The following is a 25,963-nucleotide window of genomic DNA, read 5'->3' as shown; positions in this document are numbered from 1 at the left end:
TTCTAAAACCAATTCTATGAATAAAGCTTATGAACCATATGATTGGAAAGAAATAGATTAAGATGATTACAGTCATCACTGGGTAGTGAGAGTATGGGGATCGTAATTTTATACTTTTTGCTCACCTATGTCATCTAAATGTTTAACAGTAAATATTTTAGAACATTTTATAGAAAACTCTTTAAGGTAAAAGGAGAAATCTTGTATACATAATACTCTACTTGTTGGCAGTAGATAAGCCACTAGTCTTTAAAACCACATTAGCTTTCATTCTGATGAACTGAATTTAAAAACCCTCATGGCATAATAACATTGAGAAGAAGGTAATTTCTGGTATCTGCTAACCCTTGGCAACAAATTTTATAATTTGTCAAGCTGATAATAAGAAAAAATAATCATCATAGATACTTCATTTTCTCCTTTGGTTGACTCTTCAGCTGTTCTAAATTAAATTTAGGCTTTGTGATACTGGAATATAATAATTAAATATGAGATGGTGAAGAGACCTAAGGGCATTATTATGCCTTACATTACTGGTGACCGTATACTTTCCAAGAATCTCACCTCGCTTTTGAGCCACTTCAAGCTCAAGGCAGTTTAAAAGCAAAACAAAGCAAAACAAAAACTGAAAATGGAGAAAAGCAAAGCAGTGCACTTTTTCTCTTCTAAGTGTCCTTGATCTAAAAGGACAAATCACCATAAGGTCAATAAACTGAACTACTACAATGTGAACAGTTAGCGAGATTTACCACAACTCCACCCAACCTTGGAAGAATGGAGGTTCATTCTTAAATAAACCCAGGAATGGGGCGAGAGCCCAGGCATTGTAAGCACTCCAGGAAGTTTACAACAGCTTCAAGTACTTTCTAGGAAGGCTAAAATCCTTCCTTGGCATAGATGATCCTTGCAGGCACCAAAAGGCAACTGCTTGTGCTCAAACAGTCCAAGATAAGGTATAAACTTTTACACCCCTTAATTCTCTCGGTCCAGATTCAATTATGAGCCTTTCCATTCCCGATGGTAACATGCTCATATTCTCTTCATTTAGTCCAAGTTTGCTTACATGCAGAAACTCTCCTCTTCTGCTTGTGGACTCGTGTTTTTTAGCAGGCTTCCCTCTAGTGGAACAGCAAGTTCCTACCCTGCTCCTTTGACCATCCCAGGTCTGTTTTGAATAAAGGCTCTAATTGTTTTGAGATTCTGACATGAGATACTCATTGTTTTATACTGATTAAATGGCTTCTTGATCTTTCCTCCCAGGACTGGATGCTAACCAAACCTTTAAGGGCAACCAAAAGATGCCTTTGGAATTCTTCTTGTTCCCACAAACAGGCACTCTGCTTTTCTCCCCCGACAAGGTGTATGTGAATGAGCTACCATGACACAGAATCCTCAGGAGGGTCTTCAGGAAGAAGTAAATTAGGTAATCTATATGGACTCTTCTCATATACTCCACGCCAGCCCACCCACTGGCAGCCATTCCCTGCACATGGAACTCACCCCACCTGGCCTCCCCCATTGCACATGGTGCCCCACTGGCAGGAAATGCTACCCATCCTCTCTGTCAAGCCAAAGCCCTCTGACCTCACACATTAACTCAAAACCCGGGCTCCCCTCACAGAAGTCCCTCTTTCATCCCACCCCACCATTGCAGATGACCTCATTCATTCTCCAGCTTCTTTCATCACTTCCACACTATTTTCAACAAGCACACAGACTCCCAGACTGGCGAGTGACTTCATGCTCACAGCCGATCACTGGGTGTGTTTGTGTATGTGCGTGTGTCCTCTACAGTGAGCTCTTTAAGAGCAGGGGGCATATGTTCTAATGCTTTCATAATACTTCCAATAATCTTGTGCAATCCTTTGCAGGGAAGAGGCTGCTTGTTTTCAGAGGTGAGCCAGAGAGATGCTAACATGCTGGAATCTTTAACGTGGAGTCCAGATTGGCAAAACTCAAATTGTTTAAAAGTCTCTTCTTATCACATTCTGTGGACTCCTCTTAGGTCTATGAATATCATGATTTTTGTCTCCTGTAACTTCTCTTATACACTAGAGCTTTGGGCTATAGATGCATGCATATGTATATGTGTGTGTGTGTGCATGTGTATGTGTATGTACACATGCACACACACAGAGCCACGCAGACGTTGGGGAAAAAGCCCTACACTGGGAAGCTGGAGAACTATACTAAGGTACAATTCAACCACTTAAATTTGTGCCTGTGCATAGGTAACTGCACTTCTCCAGTTTCAGTGTCCTCATTTGCAAAACAAAAGAACATGAGGAAGACATCCTTGAGAGGGTGGAGTCTAGCACTAAAGTACCATGATAAAAGGAAAGCGTCAGGAATTATTAAAAATGGATGAGATCAGAATCATTCATTAGTAACGAAAGGAAAAAGAAAAGGGTATTTTAAGACAGATGCCTTCTCCAGTATTCTCTAAGAGAATTCCTTTACTTTTCAACATAAAGATATACCAAAATGAATAAAAATGGAGAACAGCTAACACTTATGGAGTTTATAAGGTGCCAGGAACTTTCGATTCACTTTAGGAATTTTTAACCCATTTAAAAATGTCACCATTGCCCTGTGAGCAAGGAATTCTTCTCATTTTAAATATGGGAAAACTCAGGCACGGGGAGGTTACTTCTCTGTGCTCAAGGTCACATAGCTCATAAGTAGCAGAGCCAAGATTCAGACTCTGCAATGAAAGACACACCTGTTATGGAGACAGGTTTCTGTGGACACCCTGGGAACTTTGAACCCAGGGTGGGACAGATGATGAAGGTCACAGGCTCTGGGAGCAGGAGACAGCCATCAGCATGGGTCCAACAACCATCTCATCCAAGTATCTTCTCTTTCCATAGGCCAGAGGCCACCCCTTGCCCTTCCACATGGGACAGGACATAAGTTACAATGTACAATAGGTGCAGAAAGATTCATGTAGGTAAATTGAGAGTTACCTACATTATAATTTAATCTCCTAGTATAAATGTGTAAAATGGAGTCTAACACCATCTGAGACAAGATACAATTCAATGTGTTAGTAACAATAAGAAAAAGAGGGAAACTACTGACCCACAACAGTAAATGCAATAGCATGATTTATTGTTCCAAGCTATAACCAATGAATAATAAAGCAACCTCACAAAGTATATCCCAACACTTCATAATCCTACTAGGTTTGTGTTAAGAGAGTGCAGGGCCAGCAGCAGCAAGTAATGGAGAAATTACACACACAGATGCACAAAGACCATTACCATTTTGATTCAAAAGAGGGAAAAAAAACCCATAAAATATAATTCCACTAATTTGAAAAGAATGTCTTAGGTTTCAGTAGGAGGGGTTTATCTGTTTATTACAGAAATGAGCCCTTCGGCCTCCCAAGAAGGAAGTGTCATTTACTCACACAAATGAACTGTAAAATCCATTCCTTTAAAGTATATTTGGCTGCCTTCATAGTCTCGTTCTTAGAATAGCAAGAGCGTCCATGTCTTTAATGTCAAAATCTGTCTAACACTAGGAAGCATTCAGGGGAGTCACAGCCCTGTGGTTCACATGAGGATCAAAACTGAGCCACTCTACACACTCCAGCTTCTTAGTAGACAGAAGAAAACCAGGTGTATAAAATTTTTAACTATAGTTTAGTGAAGTTTTATGTGCACATTTGCTTAGATGACAGCATAATAAAAGCTGAGAGCCAGGCATTATCTAAATTAAACCCCCATATCATCTCCCTTAGTACCCAAATTAACTATGGCAAATAAACTGTCACCTGAAATAACACGTCTCTATATTAAACATTAGCTCACATGGTAAAAACTTCTGACTGTTCCACAAAATCCATTCTTTCCTCTTCCACAGGAATAGTTTAAGTGGCACACATGCCACCAAGTGAAAGGCCACATTTCACAGCCTCACATGCAGCTGGGTGTCGATGTGTGACTCCGTTTGGGGCAACAGGATGTGAGTGAAAGTGACGCCTACAATATCTGGGTTGTTGTCAACCTATAAGCAAGCCACTTGCCCTGGAGTTCCTTTTGTTCTCGCTGCAAACTGGAACACATCTGTGCAGAAATGCCACAGGGGCATGAGAGCCCAAAACGAGAGAAGGAGCCACCATCCCTGCATGACTTGTGGAGAAGGGCCCCACATGAAATCTGGACCACTCACCTGCCGGCTATTATTTTTTTAATGCTTTTGTTTACTGTATTGTTGTCGTCTCTTGTTAAAGCAGCTTAGTTTTACCCTAACCAATAAACTCAGTGACATCTACTGGTTAGCACCATTTACCCGAACTTAAATCCTCTATCACAGCACTGTCCAGTAGGAATTGCTCAATGATGGACATGGTCTTTATCTGCACTGCTCACCATGGCAGTCACATGTGCTGGTAGAGCCCTTGAAATGTAGCTAGTGTGCCTGGAGAACTGAATTTTTTATTTCATTTCCTTGGAGCTAATTTAAATGTAAAAGCCACATGTAGCCAGTTGCCAGTTTGCCACTTTATTGCACAGTGTAGTTTCTGGAACATCTAAAACTATGAATGTGCAACAATTAGGGAGAGCCATTATTATCATACAAAGAGTCATATTTTAATGTTTAGAGTTTTTGCTAGAATGTTACACAATAATAAAAGGTCTCAAATCACAATTTTCTCAAGTGAAATAGACTTTGGGCTAAGACTGAAGAATGAAGTGTTCAGGTTTGCACGGGCATTTTAACGCTGACACTAGCTTATATTGCCACACACAGGACACCTGAAACTCTTTCACATGATCATAAAACTATTTATGTTTTATGTATTTTTGTTGAAGAGATCAATGCAAAGCAGCTAGCAAGCATCACGCTAACCAATAAGTTACTATTTTTATTCCCTGACACAGAGACCTAGTATAGTAAAGCCCAACATAGGGATATTTGGAATACTTTCTGAACGATTTGAGTGCTGATTTTGTAAAATTCCATGTTGAAGAGGTCAAGTTTGCATTTGTATTTTAAAACACTACAAAATTCCAGCAAAACACTGGTGTGATACAAGAGACAAATGCCATTTGAAACACTGATCTGAGACGTGTAACTGAGGCTCTGAATACAATTATGAGAAACAAATAAACCAAACTGGGCACACTGCCCCAAAACAGCAGTCAAATCCATACAAACTTTGGAGAGAGACAGAAGATGAAGGGAGGGTTCTGGAACAAGAGGGGGGAAATGGGGAGGAGAAAGAAAGAAGGGGGAGGGCTGCAGACCAGGGCAAGGAAGGGCAGGACAGACCAACTAGAGCAGGAAGAATAATAAAACAGTAATGAAGGAGCCAATCAAACCAAAAGTCATGCCCAAAGTCTCAAACGTATTCACAAAAGCCCCCATTTAGGCATTCCCATGGGGGAGTTAGAGAGACACGTATAAAATTTACATGGTTTTTGCTCCAGAGAGAGATTATTAGTAATTTTAACAAATGTACATCCCAGATTCCCTCGATTTTTGTATGAACTTTAACAGCAATGAAAACAGTATTTTCTAATCCCTGTTAAAAGCTTCAGATGAATCCAAATCTTTGCTCAGTCCAAAGAAATGTATCATAGTTTAAGGATTTAACCTATCCAATACAAAGCAATAACAAATAGAGGAAAATACACACAGCTCCATCATCCCCCTTGCGCTGTAAGAGATGCATTCTTTCAGGGACATTTGGGAGTTTTTTTTAGCCTCCTTTTTCCAATAAGATAGGAGCATTGCACTTATTCATCTTCAAGTCTTGGATCTACAAAACTTAAGTGTCTCAATAGTCAGATGATATAATCCAAAGAGGAGTAGACTCTGTGTTCCCACAATGAACTAACGTTTTTATTTCCCAAAATGAAGGCATCTAAAACTGTAGTTTATAAACATCACCCAAATGTACAATGTAGAATAATGGACGAAGGGCTGGACTAGACAATGCATCTTCTAGTTCCAACTCTGCCATAAGTTAGCTTAAAAATAATAATAATTATTATATCAGCATCCCATTTCATTGATTCAAAGCTCCATCCACTCTCACTGCTCATTTAACACCTTCATCTTACAATCAATGTAATATTAAAGTCACTGTAGTAATCATGCTATAATTGTGCAAAACCTTCCAGTCATGCTTCTGAGATCAAGAAAGCAGCAGCAACAAAGTTTCTTAGATTTGATGAAATGCAGATCATAGTAGACCAATAAGCAGTATTTGTTACGTGCCAGGCACCGTAACTTTACATTTACTAACTCAATCCATCTGCCTGACAACTCTTGGAGTGAAGAACTGCTTTTGATTCCATTTTTCAAATGCAAAAATTGAGGCCCAGAGAGGTTAAGTAATTTGCACAAGATCATGCAGCTAGCAATCAGCCAAGCCAATGTGAAACCTAGAAGGCTGGCATCCACGTCTGTGTTCCTAGCAACCACACTCTTCGTTGCACCTCATAGGGGATTTTGTACAACTCTTTTCAATCATTTGGTACCTGGGCTTCTTGTTAGTCCCCCAAAGCGGATAACTGAACTAGATCATTTCTAGAGTCCTGTGCAGCTTTAAAATTTAAATTTCTCTTATATAATTGAGAGCATGTCACATCCCCTGTAGGATAGGTACCGTATTATTAAAGAAACAAAGAACACTTTCATTTTAATTGTATTTCTTAAATTCCTTAAAGAAGGGCACAATATTTCTTACCATTTACAGAAAGAAAAAACTTACAGGACAAAACTGAGGCATTTTTGTTTGCAGTTAAATAAAGGTAATTGCAAAAAAATCAAATACAGCAAAGTTCCCTTTAGGAAACTTAATCACTACTACACCACCTTTTAATTTATCTATCTTTTTCAATTTTTCTAGATCTGGATATTGGGGGACAAAGTAAAATTATAGCAAATAAATATGTCAGAATCTGGCACATAGCATACAATTTGATCTGTGACTACTGAAATAGCGCACATATACATATACACACACCCCTCCACACACACAGTCTAAATACAATAGTATTTTTCACTGAATCAAGAACCCTTGAAAGAATGAAATTTCCCCCCTCCAACTTTAGAACCATTAAAACGTCCATTCTCATAAGAATGGCATTGGAAGCTACAAATCAGTGTTACTCCCATTAACACCAGGTCTGTCTTCAAATCACACCGACACTCTATTTCTCCATCTTCTAGCAATGTCTAGATTTGCCACAATAAAAGGTAGCTCAGACTCTCAGAACTTTCGTTCAATTAGTACTCACAAAGGAAAACCTCACAAAAAGTAAACCACATTCTAACTTCCTTCCATCAAGTTCTGATCTGAACGGATTCTCAAAAAGAGGAAGAAATAGAGTGCAACTTAGGCTCTCCTGTGACAACTTCCTCTAGCTAGGGACAGGAATCCCCTGTTTCAAAAATGAATTCCAATAACTTTTTTTTTCAATTTTCTGAGTCTCTAGCAAAATACATTCAAAGCCAATCCACTGGTTTACTGGGCCAAATCAGGAGAATTTAAAAATAGTGGGAAGTGAGCATTTGAGGTTGGTATCGATTTAGCTACCTTATGGAGGAGACTCTGGTGAGGTCCCCTGTCTTACAAGTAGCAGGGCCCAGACTCTAATCAGGCTGGTTGGCTCCGAAGCTGTTTAACCAGCAACCCCCACAGTAGGCTTCTCTGGCTTCCCTCACCGAACTCCAAGTTCCTAGAGGACAAGTAAACATGTTATACGTCATTGTATCTCATGGGTGGGCCAAACAAGTGCTGACTCATAGAAGAAGATTAATAAATACATAAATACTTGCAAGACAAATGGATTCAAAATGGAATTCAAATGCACAAGTGTATCAGTCCCTGAAAATTTCTCTCGGATCCTGGGTGGGATGACCCAAGAGGAGATGAAAAGCCAGGTTAACTCTCCTGGACTTAACTACCAGCTCCAGGGAAACTCAGTTCAGTAAGAAAGTTATGGTGAGTGAGCCAATGCACCACCAACCCCCACACCAATGCTGGAGGCCTCAACAGTCTTCCACCTACTCAACCCATTCAGCCAGCTAGTCACCAAGTCCCATTAATTCTGCCTTCTATTCCTCTCTGAAACCCACATCCTCCTCTTCAATCATTATACGCCAGCCATAATTCGAGCTTTTACCTGCTCCCAGTGAGCTGCCCTTCCTACCTGCCACTGCACATCATTCTTAGGGTCTTGATGAGGCTCAATGAATGGTACCCCCTTCTCCCACCCAGGTTCAAAACAAATTTAGGAAATAATAAAAAAGGCATGCCAGGTAGAAAGGAAAATAGCACCTTTATTCCTGGTAACTCTGGCATGAAGGTTGTGGTTTTAGGTCTACAGCCAAGTGGTTAATATTGAAGGCAAGCGTCAGCAGCAAGACCCCAATGCAGGTCTACTCATGGCCAGAAGAGCTTCTTCTAAAAGAGCTGCTTCACAAAGAAAGCTCCCTCCCAAGAGGAAAACAGGATGAAGCTGAGATGTCAACTTTATTTCTCCCAGATTCACAAATCAGGTAAATATTCCAGGCCATGAGTTAAATTAATGATGCTCCTTTCATGTAGAAGTAAACCTAAGGGGTGGAGAAGAGTCCCCCATGAATCCTGTAATCCACATGCCTCTCCAGTGATCTCTGTAACTCTATCGAAGGCTGCCCTTGCTAAATACTACTGACTCTTCTGCCATCCACCTGCCTTCATGGTGCTTTCATGGTCATTTTTACCTGTCTACCTCTTCACATGTGAGGCTCAACTCACATCACCTTCCTCCCCCCATAGCCTACCGACTCCTTCCTGCCTCCTTGTCTGACCTCATGTTGTTCCCCCACTTCCTTCCCAGCTATGCTTGGCAAGCTCTTAAGCATCTCTCCAGATTAAGTCCCAGGTCCCCTCAGATAAAACGTCCTTGTGAACATCCACAGCCAAAGGTCCCCACTGCCAAGTTGGTGTCTCCCACTGCATGCTTCAGTTTTGCCATCTGTGGTTCCTCTGGTACTTTACTATACTCTATCCACCAGGCTGTGGGCCCCTTACATCAAGAACAATTTCTAACATTTTTTTAGCCCCTCATTATCTAGCACAGACTCTGGTACATAGATGCCTACAAATATTTATTGAATTAAAGACATGCAAGTAGCTAAATGCAAAGTAGGACATAAAAATTCCATAAAAATAAAATGCCATGGTGGTTCAGAGAAAAGAAACAGCGAATGTAGTTGGGAGCCCCTGACCTATTTTCTTAAAGTAAGGGGTTAAGTATTATAAACAAATATCTAAAGGAAATCAAAGAAAATTTCTTTTTAAAAATTAAACATTGAATTAGATCTAGATTGAGCAGGGCCTGAAAAGTAATCACGTGGGAAGAATATTCCATGAAGAAATACAGCATGACAAAAGACACAAATCTAGGAAAATGAAAGATAGGTTTAGAGAACGCTGAGTTTCTCAGTTTGGCCAGGGAATAGAGTGCCTACAGGAGAGCAGACTAAAACAAAGCTGGAGACCAAATCTGGTTATAACACATATAGAACTTTGAGTATTGGATGAAATAAATTTTGCCTCAATTTAGACACTAGGAGTCAAAGAATGTTTTCTAAAGGAGTAACTGGTTAATTAAGTCAGGGAAACTATATAAAATCTGGATCCTTGCAGTAGTGATAATAATAAGCTAATAATTTGTTTTTCAGTTCCATATATCTCAGGATCACAGTGACTCTGAGCTTATAATAATTTGCTAATCTCAGTGGAACATTATTTGAACATAATAAAATGACTAATAAACTATTTAGGATGATCATGAGACTACATATTAATTTATAGTCATTTTTCATCTTGTTTATGATGCGACTCACTCCTGCATGTTTCATCTGTCTAAGGAATCTGGGCTTGCCAGTGGTCCCTCATTTAATAAGCATTGCATACTCCCCAATTCTCTTAATAGCCAGAAACATGAAATGCTGATTTCAGGCAATAACAGCTATCACCATCTGCTGCTTCTTCACTATTTTTAATTCACTATTGTACTACTAACTACGGTGAGCTTCAGAGATCACTCTTCAAAGAGTAGTGGACGATCAGCAAAAAAGGACCATGTAGGAATTATTTAGATGTCTGATCTCAGCTCCAGAGCTGAGCAAATGGATCAGACAGACAAATGGTCTCTAGACCCATCTGCAGCCAAGTCTGGTTACAGCAGCAGAACAAGTCTGAACAAACCCCAGGACGGCTGCTCAAAAACAGCACAGATAGCAGCAGCATGTTTTTGCTCTTTTGCCAGTGTGCTGTGTACTATTGGTCAAGTAACTATTGTACAGGGCTTGATTTCCTGATCTATAAAATGAAAGGATTAGACTAAGTCCCCAAGCAGAAAACCAGCGCATGTCTCTTTCTGTCAGCTGAAGGCTCCCTTTTAAGGATGGCTGGGATTCCCAGGAAGAAGATGGTTTACCCAGCAGGGGCATCCTGTCCATCTGTGACCACTGCCAGAACAGCATTCTGTTACAACTTCTTTGTTGTCTTACATTGGCTTCCCCAGTAAACAGCCTCTGAGATGATCTGAGTGAAGTAGGATTATTAGGAAATGCCCTTGGGGTCACACTTATGAAAGGCAAGGGGAGAAGGCAGATTGGGCACAGAGAGAAATTGGTCTGTGATGCAGACACAACATAGGACTCAGCCAAATCCATGGGGAACTCTGGACCCAAGATGGCCCTTCAGAGTTGTCCCAACTTTTAGCCCTGTCTCAACTAGTCATAGAATGTGGGCTTCCCCTCACCAACTCCCTGCCTTTGAGGAGGGAAATTTCTGGGGAGGCACTGGGCCATGAGCCCTCCATGGCCAACACTCTGTCAGCTGGGGGCAGGAGCATGCCAATCCCGAAGGGGCAATCTGAACAGACAACAAGGGCAGCCACTCTATTCACCTCAAATCTCCTGAAATGAAGAAAAAAAGAAAGAAAGAAGCATGGTAAGGAAGAGAGACACAGATTAAAAAGAAATAGCTGGACTAAGAAAATCAATTTTAGTATCCTAAAGCCTTGCTATCTGCATGACCTGTTTTATTTATTTGTGCTTCAATCTCTTTCTCTGTAAGGTGCTCTGAGGTCACTTTTTACCACAGAGATATCCATGATTCTTGGTCAATGTCCAGAGCTCTTTTGCTACCCACCTACCTCAAAGCTAAGTATTTCTAATGGACGGGGGGCATCAAAAATCTCCAGTAGCATTTGAAGTTCATCTGTGTTAAATGAGAAGAGATGTTCTTCAGCAGCAGCAAATTCAAATCTACACACTACATTGGACGCACAGCTATCCCAAGATTAAATTAGATTTGTAGGCAGCAACTTGGGAATTTCGACATTAGACTGAACACAATTATTCAGTTAGTTGTATCTTTATTATCCATGTTCCCCCTGGTGAGGCAATTTTCCTTATTGGAAGTAAAGCAACCCCAACCGAAGCATTTAAAAATGATCCTTTTCCTGTTTTTATTAGCCAGTATCAAAGAAATGACTATCTGAAGCACAACCAAGGGGAGGGAATTGGTTTTTTATTGCTCAGTTCATGTTGTTATGGCTTTAGGAGTGCAGAAAGACTCCCCAAGGAAATACTGCCTCTCAAAACATGCTTGCAGGGTAATCAACAGGAGAGGTCTTTCAACAGAGAGGGAAAACAGAAAAAAATATTAAAATATAATTAAATAAGCAAAGTGGATACCAAATAAAATGTGAAAAGTAAGCTGTTTGGAACAGAAATGCCATTTCTTCAAATTTACTTTCAAAGTATTATTACATCATACGTTATCCAAATGGGGCTACATAAATCTTTCTGACCAATGGAGCAGCTATTGATCTTTAAAGTCAAAAATCAAAAAACAAAGATTAATTTCACCTATGAATCTGAATTTACACTCTGGCACTTCAAAATGAATGTCCACCAGGCTCAGTGTCAAACAGAGTAAAATCCCCTCCACCAAGGAAACACTGTATCCATCCATCCAATCCAAACACACATCCAGTAAACATGCTGAAACACAGAACACCAAGGAGCTAGCGTGTTGCAGAATGAAGATTCCTTTACTGTGACCATTGCAAGTCCTTTGTTCGCAAGGCAGTTGGCTTCACCTCAAGCCCCATCTACAAAAACTCATGTTAGGCTATTTCCTTCTTCCCTAGCTTGATTATTATGACGACCCTTTATCTGAAGCTGTTCCTCTAACAGATACTATGTTATCAAAGAAACAACACTTTATTTTAATTATAGTTCTTAAATTTTGTATGGAAAGATACTGTATTTCTCACTACTGACAGAAAAAAATAGATGAGAGGAATAATGGAGTTTGCTCAATTCATAGGAAAGGGGTATTTAAATATATCTTCATGTATGTGTACACATCTATACATACTACAGATCAACAGTTTTTCTTTTCTTCTTATATTGCTTATTTTACTTCTGATTTTAGCAATGTGGGCAGCCAGAAGCAGAGGATCTACTAGAAACCATTCCACTATACCAGATACACGTAACTTTCTACATTTTGTTTAACAAAAAGGAGAAAAACGGAGATGCAGGCTGGGCACGGTGGCTCACGCCTGTAATCCTAGCACTCTGGGAGGCCGAGGCAGATGGATCGCTCAAGGTCAGGAGTTCGAAACCAGCCTGAGCAAGAGCGAGACCTCGTCTCTACTAAAAATAGAAAGAAATTATCTGGCCAACTAAAAATATATAGAGAGAGAAAAAATTAGCCGGGCATGGTGGCGCATGCCTGTAGTCCCAGCTACTCGGGAGGCTGAGGCAGGAGGATCGCTTAAGCCCAGGAGTTTGAGGTTGCTGTGAGCGAGGCTGACGCCATGGCACTCACTCTAGCCCGGGCAACAGAGTGAGACTCTGTCTCAAAAAAAAAAAAAAGAAAAATGGAGATGCAAATCCCCAAGAGAAAATTGATCAATGTGAATTTAAAAGGATTCACAAACCTATGACTCTTTAATACAGAGAGAACATAGATCCAAATACATGATTTATTAATTTAAAGATCAAATTTTTTAAATATTTTCTAGATTAATGATTTACTTAAGTTGTCATACAAACCCAATTTCCAAGTCATATTACAAAGCAATATCATTTTCAATTTAAAAAATATACAGCAGCATTCTACTCTGTACTAATCATTGAAAATAGCTGTCAATAATACTGTAAACTTGTGAGGTTGAAAAGTCTTCAGCAATTATCTTCAGCAATGCTTTATATATAGTTCATGTTTCCTTAAATATACAAGCTATTTTCACCCATAAAAAGATGTAATTACATTGTTAAAAATAAAGTTCCAAATTAGAATATCCTCAGAAGAAAACATATGTCCAGAGAAACTCTTTTTTCTTTAAAGTAAAATGCCCAAGTCTAAGAAAATTTGTTACGGCTATTCATGGGCTTCTTTTAGACTCAGTAAAGATCATGGCTATAGCCTCATCCTCATTTATTCACTTAACAAAACTATACTGGGGACCTATTGTGTGAGCAGGGTTATACCCACGTTAGGGTAAGCATATGTTAGGATGAGCAACAAATTAATACAAAGGAACTGAAAATAGAAAAATAAACAGATTAAACTAGAAGATAATGAATGGAAAGTAAAGTAATTAAAGACTAAATAAACAAGATAGATTTCTATCAAACAATGATAGAACCACAAAGAATTCTAATATCAACTCATCCTAAAGGGCCTATCCCAGGATGCAAACATTTCCAAAGACCTCTGCAAAACATGGTCATTCAACAGCAAAGGATATGAAAAGACTAAGGAGAATCAGGTCTCTGACGATGTCCTCAATTTTAGAGCTGATTCTCTGATCTTCCCAGCAGTAATATAACTTTCTCCTAATGTCCCAAGAAGATTTTCAAGGGAGGGTACCCCTGCTGGGTTTTATTAACTAGCAAGTGCACTCTAATAAATAATGTCATTTTGTCACAAACATTTATCTAACAATTCACTCTGCATTCCCATTGTAATAATAATTTTATCACTGCAAAGCTGTTCCCCTGGGCTGTGTGTGGCTCTATGTCCTGAGATGACCAATAAGGAACCAGGCTTCTCTGCCCTTAGCAGAGCTGCAAAAGTGATTAAAGGATCCCCACTTTCATTTGCAGATCCCTATTTTCATCATTAGGTGCAAGCAATTTAAAATACTGCCAATAATTCCTGGTGAGAAACCCCCAGCATTATCCTTTTGTTCTTGCAGCACCTAAAGGAGAACAACGGTATAATGGACAGTGTACTAAATTTATAAGAGAGTGACCCCACTAATCTGCACTGTAAAATCAAGGCAAGTCATTTAATCTGCCAAGGCTGCAGTTTCCTCACCTATAAGCTGGAGATAATGATAGACACCCCTCCCACCACTTCTGTGGTGATAAATGAGATTAATTTCTGAAATGCCTCATAATTCACAGAGCTATTTCATAGACGTAACAGTGGAGAAGCCTCCCGGGGCTGGCAAGAAAGAAGGGCAAATTCTCAAATACAAGATGGAATAATTCCCCATATTAACTGCTGTTAAATCCCTAGCTTTGAAACCAGAGGTAAATGTAAGATGTAAATTATAAACTATTTAGAAAGGAAAGAAAATGTGCCCACTTTCCCCAGCCCTCCATTAGTTTCTGTTTGTATCTGGGTACAAAGGCTACCCCAGGCAAAGGGCATTCCCAGCACAAAAGTCAGTAAAAGTGAACAGTGCTCTGGAGGATCTGGAAGACAGCCTCTCAGCTCTATGTTCACACTGCAGACTCTAACAAATATGCTAATTATTTTATATGCTAAAGTTATTGTAGACACCAGATAGCCTGCCAATTTGTCAGCAGGTTGTTCCTAATGAGCAGTTAGTTTGTCCTTTGGAGAGCCATGCAAAATGAGCTGAATGTTTCCTTCGGAAGATGTCTTTCACTTCTGATCACCTACTCCATAAAACTGTCACTTTCTTCTTTTCTTTCTTTCTTTCTTTTTTTTTCAGAGCTACTTCTCAGTCACTGCAATTCTTTGAAACACACAGATAAAAGATAAAACACAGACTGGGAAAGATTTTGGCCACCACGGAAATGAGGGGGCACAGTGAGGAGTGCGGCCACAGCCCCTTTCCAGCTGTGCGCCCTGGGCAGGGAGTCGGCCTCTTCGCTTCGGTGTCAGCACGTGTCAAGTGGGATCAGCAGTGCCTCCCGTTCTGGCTGTCCCCAGCATTACATGGATGACTGTGTGTGAGGTGCTTATGGGAGGTCGTGGCACCTCGTAAGTGCTCAGTTACTGTTAGCTACCATAATTAAAATGATTGAAAGTATAATAAACTTAGAAGTAGCCAAGCCTACCAAATATCTATTGATAATCATTTTTGTCCCATGAGTTAATATTTTAAAAAAAATAAAAAGAGAGAGTTAGGTAGAACATTGACTTTGTTCTTTTTACATTAGAGGGCAATTGATGCTCTAATTCCTGTTCTCCCTAAATTTGTTCTCTTCTCCTCGCTCCTTGTATTTATACTCTTTCTTCCTTCCCACCCTCGGTCACGTACCTCCTTCCTCTTCCTGGGGTCCAAACTACTCTGACAGTTGGAGCATGTGAGACCTGGCCTTCGTCTCGGACTAAACCAAGATGCCCCCACGATTTGACCCAAGTACTCAACTGAACCAAAAGGTTCAACTGCACATATAAGTAGACTTTTCCTGACTTCTCCACCTTGCCAAAAAAGTGGCTTACTTGCAGCAAGAAGGTCAATCCACAAGTAGAGAAATTCCTCACATTTTTCTCTAGAAATTTTGGTTCTCTTTTTCCACTGCTACATCTGCACAGAAAATGCAGGAAAGGAATTTACCACAGAAAGGGTAGCAAACAAAAAAATGTTTTAATAACATTTCTACACATTGCTCAAGGCTTCTAAAGTTACAATTATGAGTTCATGCAGTGTTAACAACTGTTTTTCATTTTGTTACTGGTTTAAGAATATAAATAGGAATTGATAGAATGAGCACATCGAATGCACAACCTAATAGAGATTTACAGCTCCAGAACTCTACACTTCTTCAACCATGGAACGGGGGAAATGTTGACCATGTGTTTATACTTCATTACCGAGGAAAATTCAGAGATGGTTAGTGATTATTCACGTCAAAATATTTAAAGCGATACCTCTTTGGGGTATTATCTAGCACATTTTGAAAGTATCTGCCCACAAACTTCCACTGCCCATTGCCGCGTGCAGGCTTGGGTAGCGCCCAGGCGGCCCAGGCTTCTCTGCCCCTTTGCGGAAAAGCACACCAAGGTCCTCACTGAGACGGAGCCCACAGGACTCACCTTCCGTGAACTAAACCATGTGAGAGATGGAACATAGAGATTTTCGGGAATAACTCGGGAGAGTCTGTAAACAAAATATTTAGTTTCTTCCAAGAGCCAAAGTTACTCCTCCTCCCAGTGATCTGTGTGTTTTTTCGTTTGTTTGTTTTTTGATTTTGGGTTTTTGTTTTTAGAAAACAGGCTCATCTTTTAGACATTTCAGGAATTGTAGGTATTGTCCAGGCTGTCATTATTTTGAAGGGAACTGAATTCCTAGGTGCACTCCCCACTTCTCATTATGTTCACATTTCCCACGCTGGGAAAGAAGGGTCTTCCCGTGAATCAGGAACGTGATCATCTTGTTCTGAAACTATTGGCCTCCGTGCCTGGCTTCCCAATTAGACTCCGAACTTCCCTAGAGCACCTCTTATTCTATCTAGAGACTAGTGCAGTAAGCAGATAAAAGAGGAGGTCTGATTTTCTGTAGCTATAAAAAGCTACATTCTGGGGAAGTTCAGCCAATACTGATTTCATGGCCACGTGGAAGAATCACCACTCTGCCCCTCATAGCAGGCACTGTGCTGTACCACAGTGTCTCAGGGCTTCTTGAGGGAGACACTCTCTTTGTACGGTTCTAGTCAATCTACAGCTTTTGATTAAATATCACTAACTAATAATACTTATATAAAAGTGAAAACATTTATTCAAGACATTCAGCATAAACACAATTCAGAGTCTTGTTTCAAGTTTAGTGGATCTACATGTTTTGGGGCAATAATAAAAGTAACAGTAACACTACAAGTATAATCAGCATCCATCACTGGACTGAAAATAAGAAGTCATTTATCAAACGCAATTTTTGGTGCAGGTGGTTATGTCCCACAAAAGGCAGATAAATAAACAAAATCAGTAAATATGCCAATTAATATCTAAATATTTTTAGATAGACATAAACACATACTGTTGGTAGGACTGCAAACTAGTACTGCAAACTAGTACAACCTCTGTGGAAAGTAATGTGGAGATACCTCAAAGAGCTAAAAATAGAACTACCATTTGATCCAGCAATCCCACTACTGGGTATTTACCGAAAGGAAAAAAATACATTCTATAATAAAGACATCTGCACTTGAATGTTTACAGCAGCACAACTCACAATTGCAAAGATGTGGAAACAACCCAAGTGCCCATCAATACATGAGTGGATTAATAAAATGTGGTATACATATACCATGGAGTACTACTCAGCCATAAAAAAAACAATGAACTAATACCTCATATATTATCCTGGATGGAAATGGAGCCCATTCTTTGAAGTGAAATACCACAAGAATGGAAAAACAAGCACCACATGTACTCACCACTAAATTAGTACTAACTGATCATCACTTAGGTGCACATATGGAAGTAACATTCATCGGCTGCTGGGCAGGTGGGAGGGGGTAAGAGGGGATGGGTAAGTTCACATCTAATGTATGCAGTGCGCACTGTCTCAGGGATGGCCACACTTGGAGCTCTGACTGGGGTGGTGCAAAGGCAATATATGTAACCAAAATGTTTGTACCCTTGTAATATTCTGAAATAAAAATAAATAAATAAAATGCTTTATATTGTTAAAAAAAAGTGAGGGTAGTGTTTTGTAACAACGAACTAAAATGATATAGATGTATTAAGGAGAAAAAGTAGCAACATGGGTTAAAACCAAACAGTCTAATAACCCTTCATCAAACATAACCACACATGACAGAATGCCTGCTAGGGAACTCAGTTTATGGTCAAATAGTTGATCCCCTAACTCACAGGGCAGATCTCTAGCACAACATCCTCCACTGTAATCACAACTCCATTGCAGAGGACTCACTCCCTTGTTAGGTCCAGCTATGACTTGGACAGCCCTAATCATTAAGTCTTTCTTAGACTGAGCCAAATATAACTTCTTGTAACTGATATATGTTGATCTTTGTTCAGCACACTGAAATTTAATTTTCATCATGACAGCTCTTCAACTATTATTTTTTAAGGTACAGACAATCCCTTAAGATTCCGACATTACCATGGTGCAAAGCCCATAGGCATTCAGTAGAACCTGTACTTGGAATATTCATGCAACCGTTCTGTTTTTTACTTTCAGTATAGTATTCAATAAATTACATAAAATATTCAACACCTGATTACAAAATAGGCTTTGTGTTCAGTGATTTTGCCCAACTGTAGGCTAATGTAAGTATTCTAAACATGTTTAAGGTAGGCTAGGCTAAGCTATTATAGTAAGTTAGGTATATGAAGTGAATTTTCTATTTATAATATTTTCAACTTTATCAGGATGTAGCCCCATCATAAGTTGAGGAGCACCTGTGTTAAGTTTCTAAACTTCATTTATTCCCTTCTTCATTCAAATTTATTCGCTCTAGATATTATTCCAGAAGCTGTCACATATTTTAATACATCCCTAAGGCCATCTTAAAATGCAAAATATCTAGACGGTTCCACCAGACAAACAGCCAAGTAAAGTACATTCTATAATAAAGCATATGGACTAAGAGCAAAAGTATTCTTAATTACTCAAAATCAATCCAGAATTCATTCTGTTTCAAAGGGAAGAGAGAGTTAAGGCAAAGTTGATGTGAGTTGATTCCCAAGTGGAAAGAAAAGTTACCTCTCTGTTTTGTTTTAAATGTGCAAAAAGATTCCCCAAATCTATGACAGCATCTTCTCATTGTCAGACCAAAGATGGTACCATTAGCTGCACTACTGCTTTTATTTGAACCAAATAGTGGAACAGTATCATTTATCTTCTGATTTGTATTAGAATAAAATTATTTGCTGGAGACGAAAGATGAAGACCTACCCTAAGTCAGAATTATGGTGACCTTCGGAAGTATCTTTAGGTGAATATGCATGTATCCAATAAATGAGGCAGCATCCACTAGTCAAAGCAATAACAGTACACTACCTCTGAAGAACATGTCCTAGGCCTCTTCCTCCTTTCCCCCAAAAGAAGTCACAAATTATCTGATATAACTCGATGACACATATTAGCAAAGAATCTAGGCAAAAAATTGCCCACTGATTAGACTCTCTTTGTTCCACTGTGGCTGACTGTGAAAAACTGATAATGCTATACTTTGTACAAAATGATAAACGTATAGGTATTCAAACGTTGCAAAGGAGTGAATGTTTGTATCCCCCAAAATTCACATGTTGAAATTCTAATCCCAATGAGGCAGTATTTGGAGGTGGGGCCAGTGGGATATAATTAAATCATAAGGGTGGAACCTTCATGAATGAGATTAGTGCCCTTAAAAAAAGAGGCCAGAGAGCTAGCTTGCTATCTTTCTTCACGGCCATATGAGGATACAATGTGAAGATGCAACCCAGATGAGGGCCCTCACTGGAACCCAACAATGTTGGCACCCTAATCTTAGACTTCGGGCCTCCAGAAGTGTGAGAGAAAAATTTCTGTTGTTTATAAGCTATCCAAGCTATGGTACTTTGTTACAGAAGCACAAACTATCTGAAGCAATCATAAAGAGTACAACAGTCCCCCTTATCCACTGTTTTGCTTTCCGCACTTTCAGTAACCCATGGTCAACCAAGGTCCAAAAATAATAAGTGAAAAATTCCAGAAATAAATAATTTCTGGAATATAGGTTTGAAATAGCAAGTCCTTCCAAGTAGCATGATGAAATCTCATTCTGTCCAGCTCCATCCCTCTCCGTCTGGCCTGGGACGTGAATTGTCCCCTTGACCAGCATCTCCACACTATAGTCACCCCTGCCTGAGTCACTTAGTAGGCGGTCTGGGTTATCAGATCAACTGTCTTGGTATCTCAGTGCTTCTGTTCAGGTCATCCTTATTTTATTTACTAATGGCCCCAAAGAGCAGGAGTAGTGATATTGACAATTCAGATAAACCAAGAAGCTGTAAAAGTGCTTCCTCTAAATGAAAAGGTGAAAGTTCTCGACTCAATAAGTAAAGAAAAAAAATCGTATGCTGAAATTGCTAAGACTACAGTAAGAACAAATCTTCTACCTGAAAAATTGTGAAGAAGGAAAGAGAAATTCCTTCTAGTTTTTCTGTTCCATCTCAAACTGCAAAAGTTACAGCCACAGTTTTGATAAGTGCTTAATTAAGATGGAAAAGGCATTAAATTTGTGGGTGGAAAACATGAATAGAAAATGTTCCAATTGATGGCAATTGGGTTCATACTATCTGTAGTTTTAGGTATCCTCTCCGATTTTTGGAATGCATCCCCAGGGGATAAGGGGGGACTTCTGTATTCATCTCAGTGTAACACAGTGGTTAAAAATAACAGCCAACATGCTACCTGGATCCTCAGAGCTCAGTCCATCACTTCTTTTAAGTCTTAGTCTAAATGCCAACTTTTCAAAAAGGCCCAAGGTACCTACTCTAATTAAAATTGCCCTCTTCTTCCTACACTCCCAATTAACTTAATATGCCAATGTTCTTTATTCAGAGACATTAGCCTCTTGTAATATATCACGTGGTTTACTGAATCACTGTGTGTGTCAATTGTTCCACTTCCCCTTTCTCCCAGCACACACAAACACACACACACACAAATATATGAATGACAAGGACAGGATATTTATCTGTTTACTGACTTATCCCAAGAATCTAAGAGTCTTTGGCAAATAGTAGGAAGTAAGAAGTCAACATATATCAGTTGAATGAATGACTCTAGGCATAGACAGAGATAGCCCTGAGTCCCCATTCAGCCTATACATGCTGTATGACTTTGGGAAAATGATCACCCTCTCTAGTCCTGTGTTTCTTCATTGGCAAAATGAGGAACATACAAGTATCTACCCCATAGGATCTTTGAGAGGATGAAGTGAGTCCATGAATGTCAAATGCTTAGAATTATGTCTGGACATAAAAAGCTTTCAATAAATATTAGCTTCCATAGTTATTAATATCATTTCAAGATAAGTTTTCCTGTGGTGGTGGTGATGGATTTGTGATAATTTATGCTCTCAGGCAACCAGCTCTCCTCATATCTGACAGCATCAATCTGCAATGGTGAAAGAAACCCAAGTCCCTTGGTGGAGCAGCAGAGCTACCAAGGGTGGCGCCCAGCCCTGTGATCTCTCATCACGGCTGCAATTCCACGATATCCATGGTCTGCAAAGGAGCTGTGAACAGTGTAAGTGCTACTGCCTCTGACCTGCTGAAGTAGAGTAAACATAACATTGAAACCACTGAGTAAGTGATGGTGAGGCTCAGAACCCTTAAAAGGCAGGGAGAGCAGCTCCTCTCTTCCTACTTAAACTGAGATTTGTTTATTTGGCTTAACTGGAGTCAAAGCTAATGGTTCTAATGGCTTTGAATCGCCCCAACTTATTCTCCAGATTTCTACACATGGACTGTAACTTACACTTCATGAAAGAAGATAAAGTGAAAAAAAAAATCCCTCCATAAAAGAATTTACCAGAACATACTAATCATTTAGACATTCGCTTATGTTTCTAGAAAGCTAAGGGTCAAGAATGGTATGGTAACTTTTTCCTGGGGCAAAATCCAAGTCTGCCTAATGCCAGTAGGAGGTGGGCCCGAAAATTAGACCAATAACCTGAATATTCACTAAGGATTTAGGAAAACAAAACACATTGGAAATACCCAGTATCATTTACACATATCTTTGATCTAGGAAGAAAAGCAAAGAATTTCAGGACTGATTGAGTTAGGAGGAGAGGTAGGAATTTGAGAGGAAGACAGAGATGAGAGATAAAAAGGATGACAAAAGGGAGGATGGGTATTTGTGGATTTCTTGACAATAATAGTCTTGACTTCCCTGTTAATTATAATATGTCTTTCCAAGGCTAATCTTCTCTGTTAAGTGGTCCCTTAAGGCATTATAAGAGCAAAAGGAAATGACCAACTACATATTCAAGGAATGGATAATGACAAATAATGCCAATAAGGAATTTCTCTCTTTACTTTAGAGAAGAAAGACCCCAAGAGTCAAAGTTAGAATTAAATTTCCAGACCCCCAAGTCAATGCTCTGTACTCCACACAAGAAGTTCACCAAACTTTACTGTACACGAGATCAATGACTGAGTAGTTCCAGAAGGAACCCAAGACTCTGCATTTCTGATGAGCTCCCAGGGGGCGCTGATACTGCTGGTCCTTGGATTACCCTGAGTTAGAAGTCTCAGCCCCACTGTACCTGTTAAGGTAATCCTCCCGAATAATTTTTTTTAATGAAAAGGTATTTTCTAAAAGCAGGAGAAAGTGAGATTACTGATGGGATACTGATGTTTTAAAGTTCTAATAATTCAACATTTGCAATATTCAAGGCACATTTGCACAGCAGTATCAACTGCCATTAATAAGTAAAATATACTTAAGTTGCAGATTTTTAAAGTATAGACAAACACCAAAGTTTTATAGTTGAGCGATTTCAATGCATTTTATTGAAATGCATTTATTAATAATATCCCCTTTATGTTTGAAATATACCATACAAAAATGGCACTAAACCCATAAAAATTGTCTTAATTTTCAATCTACTTTGATAACAGAGATACTATATCTAAGGGTTGGATTCACTTTCTTTGAAATTAGACATTTTAGATAAGAAAAATGGCACACTAGATTCCAACAGGTTATTTTCACAGATTTTACCCTGGAATAGCACAGCATAACAAAGTTGACCATACCCAATTACATATATTAAAATAAAACCCTACTTAAAAGGGGCCATGGGATAGATAGCGGGAGAAAAGATAAAAGGTCAGGTTACTTCTATTTGTCTTTTTTCCTCCCCTTTCACAGAACAATCTCAATGCATTTGAAGAAAGTTGATGAAAACTAAACACATAGTCTACCTCCAACCAAAACTCGCGGTTACCTCCCAAAGCTTCCTATTGGTCCCCTTGAATCAGATGAGCACAAGAGGTTTTCCCTATAAAAAGTCCACAGTGTATCTAAATCTGATCCCAGTAAAATTTCACTTCAGCTGAAGTGAAAATGCAGAGGTAGCATTTACGGATAACAGCTGGAGAACATTAGTTCCCTGTCTCTCCTTTTCTCTCCCAAGGGTTGAAAATTCTGCTGTTCAGACAGGAAGTCGTCATATACCACACACTGTACGATACAAGAATGCTGGGATATAAGAACAAGTTGCAGAGGATTAGAAGGACTGTGGAGGGGTTTTGTTCAAGAAAGAATGCATAGCAGTGATTCTATGTCCCTCCCGGGCTGTCCTTTTCCCTGACAGTGTTCAACTAGCACAGTGTACGCACACCTAGAATGGACAGCACAAACTACAATTATGAACTGAAAGCTTTTTAATAAGTCAGCGTAAGAAGGCTTAATCATTCATTTTTCCACACATTTTTATACACTAACTCTAAGACATTTTGAGGAGTGGCCAAAATTCTCCAATAATCTTTTTTGGCACATTTTCAACATTTGCTATCTAAAAAAACAATCTTTAACTTTTCATATTTAAAAAAATGCCAGAAAAATACCTCTCACATCACTGCCCAGGATAAGGATGAATATGTATGTATGTGTCAAAACATGATCTGAAAAACAATGATTTAAACAAAAAGTTCTTGTGGATATGGTTTTCTTAGGGTGGGTTTCTGCTGTAATTTCACAAAGCTGCTGAGAAACGAACACAGAAACAAACACAAGGAGAGACACCACATTCTGCGGCCAAAGCTCAAAGTTTTGAACAGGACGATAAGAGTTTCCTTAACACCACATGCTGAATAGCTATTCTGCATTCCTACCAGTCTGCAAGCACTGGCCCCTCCTTTGTAACCAACTGTCCTCTGGGGGCGGGCTGTAAAACTGACCCAGTCTCTTCCACTCCCCTGCAGCCAAGCTCACAAGATACAAACCTTAACTTTTGAACTGTAGGAAAATGCCTTTGCCTTATGCATATCAGGGGCATGCAGTTAATTGGGTTACAACACTAAGGTTTTATGCAAAGAGGGGGAGGAGGAACGAGGGAGAAGCCAACCCACACATCCATCATCCTTTTAGGAGTGGGTGGAGTTTAAAGTTTCCCCAACTTCCAAGTTCCCACTTGACAGGCAATATTTCTGTGCAATTTCCAGCCCCACGTAACGGATGGTCCTTTGCCCGTCTCGAGCCTGGAGAGAGCCCAGACAAAGCTCCCAGCCACTCCACGCCTCGCGGGACCGATAGGTGGTTAGTTTCATGAAGCTGTCAGAGCAGGGGCAGTTAGCAAAGAATGGAAACTTAACTTCTGCTTCCAGAAGTTTTTCCTGCTACAGTAGAGTCCAGGGGACTGGAGCACAAAGGCCTGGGAAAGTTTTCACTGTGTTATTTTTCAAAAACGTCTTCCGCCATCTGCCAAACCATCATCTCCTAAACCCCAGATGCCCAGGGAGGGGAAGTTGAGGCACATGTGTTCAGAAACACAGCTGAGATGCAACTTGAGTCGTCTCAAAGACAAACTGGGAAGTTGATTAGAGACCCCCCACGGTAGGAAGGCATCCTTGGGGCGCCTGACCCACTCAGGGATCGCTCAGTGCCAAGGGGAAGGTGATGGCCCAGACAGGGTGCTCAACGGGGGGTGCGTCACGGCAGCGTGCGAGAACCTTCCTTCCCAGCCAGGAGGACGAGGGAAGGGGAGGAGGGACGCGATCCTGGAGTCTGAGGACGGGCGGCCCACTCACCCTCACTGCCGTACTGTTTGCCATTGTTCGCGCCCATCCTGTCGCCGTCATGCCCGCCGTCTCCCGGGACACTCCATAGCTGGGGCGCACCTCCTGCGCTGTTGGCCAGAGGAAAGACCGCCCGACGGGACCGTTAGCTGCACATACCCCCCACGCTCCGAGGCCGATCTCCGGCCAGGGGTGGCCCCTGCACTGCGGTGGGAGGGGGGCGCTCCGTCCCCTCCTGGCACCCCCGATCGGTCCAGGCGGGGCCAAGGACAGCGCCGCTCTTAGAATCCGCGCTCGGGGCCGGCGGGCGCCGCGCCGCGCAGAGCCGGAGCCCCGGGGCGGCCCAGAGGCTCGCCGCGCCGCCGCCGCCGGGTCCCCATCCGCCCGCCCCGATCCCCTGCGGTGGGCGCTGGGCTGCGCGGGCACCCGGGCTCCCGGGCTCGGCTGCTGCCTTCGGGCGCCCCTGCACGCCCGCGGCTCCCCCGGGGAGGGCGCGGCGGCCACTTGTTGCGGGTGCCCCGAGCAAGCTAGACTCGCTGCCCGGCGCGGCTCGCCCGCGGGCCGGACTTTTGTTAGCGCCAGGCGCCTCCTCTCGCCGCCCAGCGTCAATCACAGCTGGAGCCCCGGGGAGGAAGGCTGGCCCGGAGATGCGCGGCCTTTTAAAGGGGCAGCGCGCCTTTTCGGGGCTCCGTTCCCGGCCCGGGCCTGGGCACCGGCTCTGCGCGCCACCCGCTCACCGTTTGCAGCGAAGGGACGGGCTACTGGCTCTGTTTTACTATTGTTCTTTTATAGGCCCGGCCCCAGTTTATAAGACGAACTTCCAGGCGTCGTTTGAAGTCCCTTGGGTTGGTCTGCAGATATAGCCTATTTTAGGCGCGTGGGCATTTAAAATAAACACTCGTCACTCTCTGATTCTGACACATTTCAGGTGTGTATGTTGGCATTCTCCTGTGGCTTCCCACGTTTGGGGACTGAGGCGGG

General features: G+C 40.9%; 1 protein-coding gene across 1 annotated transcript in view; it reads right to left on the bottom strand.

The window, feature by feature from the left end:
• Nucleotides 1–25,314, bottom strand: part of FBXL7 (F-box and leucine rich repeat protein 7) — a 354,253-nt gene extending 328,939 nt beyond the window's left edge. Inside the window, exon 1 of the mRNA XM_045566267.1 lies at nucleotides 24,995–25,314. Within this exon, the coding sequence (XP_045422223.1) occupies nucleotides 24,995–25,031 (37 nt within the window). The 5' untranslated portion in view covers nucleotides 25,032–25,314. The remainder of the gene's footprint in view (nucleotides 1–24,994) is intronic.
• Nucleotides 25,315–25,963: the final 649 nt, after the last annotated feature.

Source organism: Lemur catta, chromosome 12 (genome assembly GCF_020740605.2).
Source record: "Lemur catta isolate mLemCat1 chromosome 12, mLemCat1.pri, whole genome shotgun sequence".
NCBI classification, from domain to species: Eukaryota; Metazoa; Chordata; class Mammalia; order Primates; family Lemuridae; genus Lemur; species Lemur catta.
The sequence above is the reverse complement of the archived record's forward strand: the minus strand, read 5'-3'. Positions and strand labels throughout refer to the sequence as shown.